Below are 2,811 nucleotides of genomic sequence, written 5' to 3'. Positions count from 1 at the left end.
GGGCGGTGGAGGAGGGGGGCGAAGGGGCCACTTTGTTTCTGCCACATGGAGGGATAATTTGGTGATTTTGACAGATGTATATGGTAAAGTCCCTGGATAGGACACATTTCAAATTTCTTAGCCTATCTCTAACCTCTGGTCCATGACATAATGCACCCTTCACCCGTTTCTGCAAAGGTCTAATTGACTGAAAACGACCCAAGTCCGTGACTAGATCAAGGCCTGGATTACAAAACACCTAGTTCAAGTACTAAACAAACTGCCCATGGCATATAATAGCTAACATGCTGGAATTAGCTGTGGCACGTATAACCCTCAGCCAGTTATAGACTCCTACACATCACTTCTTCTTCCCTCCATTGTTGCTAATGTAAATAGTCCAGATCAGAGAGAATCAGAGAAAATAACTATTTAATACGCAACAATTAGCAAAAGAGTCATTACAGTGTGTGTGTGTGTGTATATATATATATATATATATATACTTCTGCGGTGAAGATGAAACATAAAAGCAGAACCCAGTAGCTAAATCCAATTGCTTGGGATATGGCTTCCTAAGCAGTTCTTATGAGCCTAGGGCACAGTTTATGTGTCATCCTCATTTATGTAAATACTTTACAATGATTGGGTACCTCCCAGTAGATACAACAAAAATAAACTATAGTCAGTTTATATGTCATCCTCATTTATGTAAATACTTTACAATGATTGGGTACCTCCCAGTGGATACAACAAAAATAAACTATAGTCATTTTATATGATTGGAGGAATACATATTACTAAATAACTAAGATATCACATATTAAATATTAAAATATATTAAAGTACAATTTGCCAACTATTTTTTAAGCTTTTATTCATTTATTTTTTTTTATTTTTTTTTAATGATGGTATAATTGTTCGCAATTGTTCATAAAAAAATGATATTATTGGTTTATTATTTGATTAAAATATACATGTGTGAGACAGAAGAAAAAAAAAAAAGGCTTTGTTTATTCATAGTAACGCTATAGTAATTCATAGAAACAAAGGCTAAAGGACTTGAGTATTTAAGAAACAATGACAATAACTATGGTAAAAATTAAAACGAAACTCAAAAACCCTTAAATTTCTAATAGAATGAAAAGAATATATATATACATCACTGTTAATGAAGATATTCAAATTCATATACATAATTTGAATCTTAAAACATTAAGTATAGCCATTAAATATTAGGAGATAAAAGTAAAAAAATCATGCCAGCGATGTACTTTGAATTGATGTGCAAATTCCCTATAAATAGATCAGAGAAAATGGTGTCATCATTAATATGCATGACTTACATTAAAGTGCTTCCCTTGTTGTGTTCCATGCACGGAAATGATTTGTATGGTGCACAAGACTAGTTCCTGTGACAATATATTAAATTATTTGGAAAAGGACGGGCATGTACTGCCCTCTCTCTCTCTCTCTCTCTCTCTCTCTCTCTCTCACTCAATAACCATGTTAATCATCCACAATATGACGAACCTACACCACACTCTATCCCCTCAGTAACCATGTTAATCATCCACTATATGACGAACACACACCCACCGAAATGCACCCTCTCCCCTTACCCCTTGGCTTGGCCCAGAAGATGCCAATATACCATAACCATGTGTTGATCCCTCTCCCTAAATTATTTTGACATTTCATATTATACCTCACTATGTCCTCTCCGTGCCCACGCATCACCTGTTTTGTGGCAGTAAGATACCTAAAATGAAACAAAATCTCGAGTAACAATTAGAAGGCAAGAAAGAGCGTCAATTAGTTGTGAAAAGGACAGGAACCAGAAGCTACCCAACACAAGAGGTTCACACAGGAAAAAGAAATAAAATCAAACCAAAATACTTCTATCCTAGTTTCTTTTAAGTTAGGCCGAAAAGCAGTGTTCTTCGTCCAAGAGAAAGAACAACTATCAGAGCTTCAAACATTCAACTTTGTCCCCACCAAAATGAGTCCATAGAAACCAAATAGAGAACAGGGAAACACACCACACACACATACACACACAAAAAGCAAATGTGCAGAGCCTCTTCAATTTGAAGTTAAACTATAAAACACAAGGAAATAGTAATGCTTCTTCTGCAAAATGTGGGAATATAAAAATAAAAGCAGACAAGTTCAGAAAATCAATCAATGCCATTGTGAAACTTATTGAAACTCACTTGTAGTCACAGACGACGAGCGATCCTCCATCCTTACAGGCGAAGCAGTAATCCTCTCCATTTTCTTCCTCCTCCTCCATATTTCGCTTCGTCATCTAGGGCGATTCTATTGTCACACGAGTTCTAAGTACTGATATTTTTACTTTCGTTTCCCTAATCTCTAATATTGGGAGAAAAGAAGAAAAAGAAACGAGAGACCAGAGTACAAGTAAATGATATCAGAATTCAGACATGGAAAGGTCGAGGACAACGGAACGTCCATAAAAGAGTCCGAAACTTGACGGACTGCGACTGTAGAGTGTGGACCCAAAATTGATTTTCTTTCTTGGTTTGGGTCCATCAGTCGTCATTCGTTAATGGCGTTTCGGTTTTCTAAGGCAATTTTGCCATGGCATATCTTTACGTGGCAGTATTAGTAATGAGCCGCGTACCAAACATGTACTCCAAGTGGACTAGTTTTCGAACCGGTTCGGAATTCGGATAGTTTACTGAAAACAAAAATAACGTTTTGTGTCAAAATTAGAATTTGTTTGATTGTTTCAAATTCCATTTTGAAACCAAACTCTCCTGTTAGAATATGAATATTTCTCATTTCAGCATTTTTTTTACTCGATTC

General features: G+C 35.9%; 1 protein-coding gene across 4 annotated transcripts in view; it reads right to left on the bottom strand.

Annotated features, from left to right (window-relative positions):
• Window positions 1-2,517, bottom strand: part of LOC122089052 — a 117,691-nt gene extending 115,174 nt beyond the window's left edge. The window contains exon 1 of one of the 4 annotated variants that reach the window (XM_042658470.1): window positions 2,196-2,517. In XM_042658470.1, coding sequence (XP_042514404.1) covers window positions 2,196-2,256 — 61 coding nt within the window. In that variant the 5' untranslated portion in view covers window positions 2,257-2,517. The remainder of the gene's footprint in view (window positions 1-2,195) is intronic. The other 3 variants (XM_042658468.1, XM_042658471.1, XM_042658472.1) reach the window with 3 other exon arrangements.
• Between the last annotated feature and the right edge of the window lie 294 nt (window positions 2,518-2,811).

Source organism: Macadamia integrifolia, chromosome 9 (assembly GCF_013358625.1).
Source record: "Macadamia integrifolia cultivar HAES 741 chromosome 9, SCU_Mint_v3, whole genome shotgun sequence".
Taxonomy (NCBI): Eukaryota; Viridiplantae; Streptophyta; class Magnoliopsida; order Proteales; family Proteaceae; genus Macadamia; species Macadamia integrifolia.
This window is presented reverse-complemented; position numbering and strand designations above follow the sequence as displayed.